This window comes from Octopus bimaculoides, chromosome 20 (assembly GCF_001194135.2).
Source record: "Octopus bimaculoides isolate UCB-OBI-ISO-001 chromosome 20, ASM119413v2, whole genome shotgun sequence".
NCBI lineage: Eukaryota > Metazoa > Mollusca > Cephalopoda > Octopoda > Octopodidae > Octopus > Octopus bimaculoides.
This window is the reverse complement of record NC_069000.1, coordinates 17,941,599-17,942,752: the sequence shown is the minus strand read 5'-3', so window position 1 is coordinate 17,942,752 and position 1,154 is coordinate 17,941,599. Positions and strand designations below refer to the sequence as shown.

Below are 1,154 nucleotides of genomic sequence, written 5' to 3'. Positions count from 1 at the left end.
TATATATATATATATATATATATATATCCATGCTGGCATGGGTTTACAAGGTTTTCAATGATAAAATCCATTATATGAAGTTCAGTTTTTGTAGACTGATATTTATTTTATCAATTTTGAAAGAATGAAAACTAAACATCGACCTGAGCAGGATTTTATTCTAGAATGGTGAGTAGATGAAATCAAATACCACACAGCATTTGGTCCAACACTCTTCCGATTCTGACTCCCAGTGCTTTGCAATAAACATTGGTTTAGGGGAGGAATAGGTCAATTACACCAATCCCAGTGCTCAACCAGTACTTATTTTATTGACCCCGAAAGAATGAAAGGCAAAGTCAATTTCAGCAGGACTTGAACTCAGAACATAAAGATGGACAGAATACTGCTAAGTATTTTGCCCGGCAGGCTAACGATTTTGCCAACTTGCCGCCTTAGTGCTTAGCTATGAATGTTGAGGAGAGGAGAATAACTTACTCAAGAACTGGGTAAAGTTGGGTTTGTAACTGACATCATCAGTACTTGAGCCTCCAGCTGTGGAACTTCCAATACCTTCTGAGCTGATTACAGGATCACATGAGGAGTCATGACTTAGCCTACAAAATATACACACAGAAAAAATAAACAAGAAATACAAACACAAAATATACAAAACATCACCATCACCACCACCATCATCATCATCATGAAGAGGAGGAGGGGTGAAGAAGAAGAAGAATATACATCACACAAAATAGGCAGGCACAAAACAAAATCTACAGCTTATGGATTAAACATCCAAATTTGTAATGGTTCCAGGTTCAGTCCCACTGCAGGGCACCTTGGGCAAGTGTCTTCTACTATAGCCTCAGGCTAACCAAAGCCTTGTGAGTGGATTTGGTAGACATTAACTGAAAGAAGCTCGTCATATATATATATATATATATATATATATATATATATTTGTACATATTTGTGCATTTGTCCCCCTACCATTGCTTGACAACCAATGTCGTAGTGTTTACATCCCCATAACTTAGCGGTTCAGCAAAACAGATGAACAGAATAAGTACTAGGCTTACAAAGAATAAGTCCTGGGGTCAGTTTGTTTGACTAAAGGCGGTGCTCCAGCATGGCTGCAGTCAAAATGACTGAAACAAGTTAAAGAGTAAAAA

The 1,154-nt window shown here is 37.6% G+C and overlaps 1 protein-coding gene across 2 annotated transcripts in view; it reads right to left on the bottom strand.

Moving 5' to 3' along the window:
* The window catches only part of LOC106881344 (uncharacterized), a 52,144-nt gene that overhangs the window by 30,854 nt on the left and 20,136 nt on the right, over positions 1 to 1,154 (bottom strand). For both annotated transcript variants that reach the window (XM_014931698.2, XM_014931699.2), the window contains exon 8: positions 478 to 596. In XM_014931698.2, coding sequence (XP_014787184.1) covers positions 478 to 596 — 119 coding nt within the window. The remainder of the gene's footprint in view (positions 1 to 477; positions 597 to 1,154) is intronic.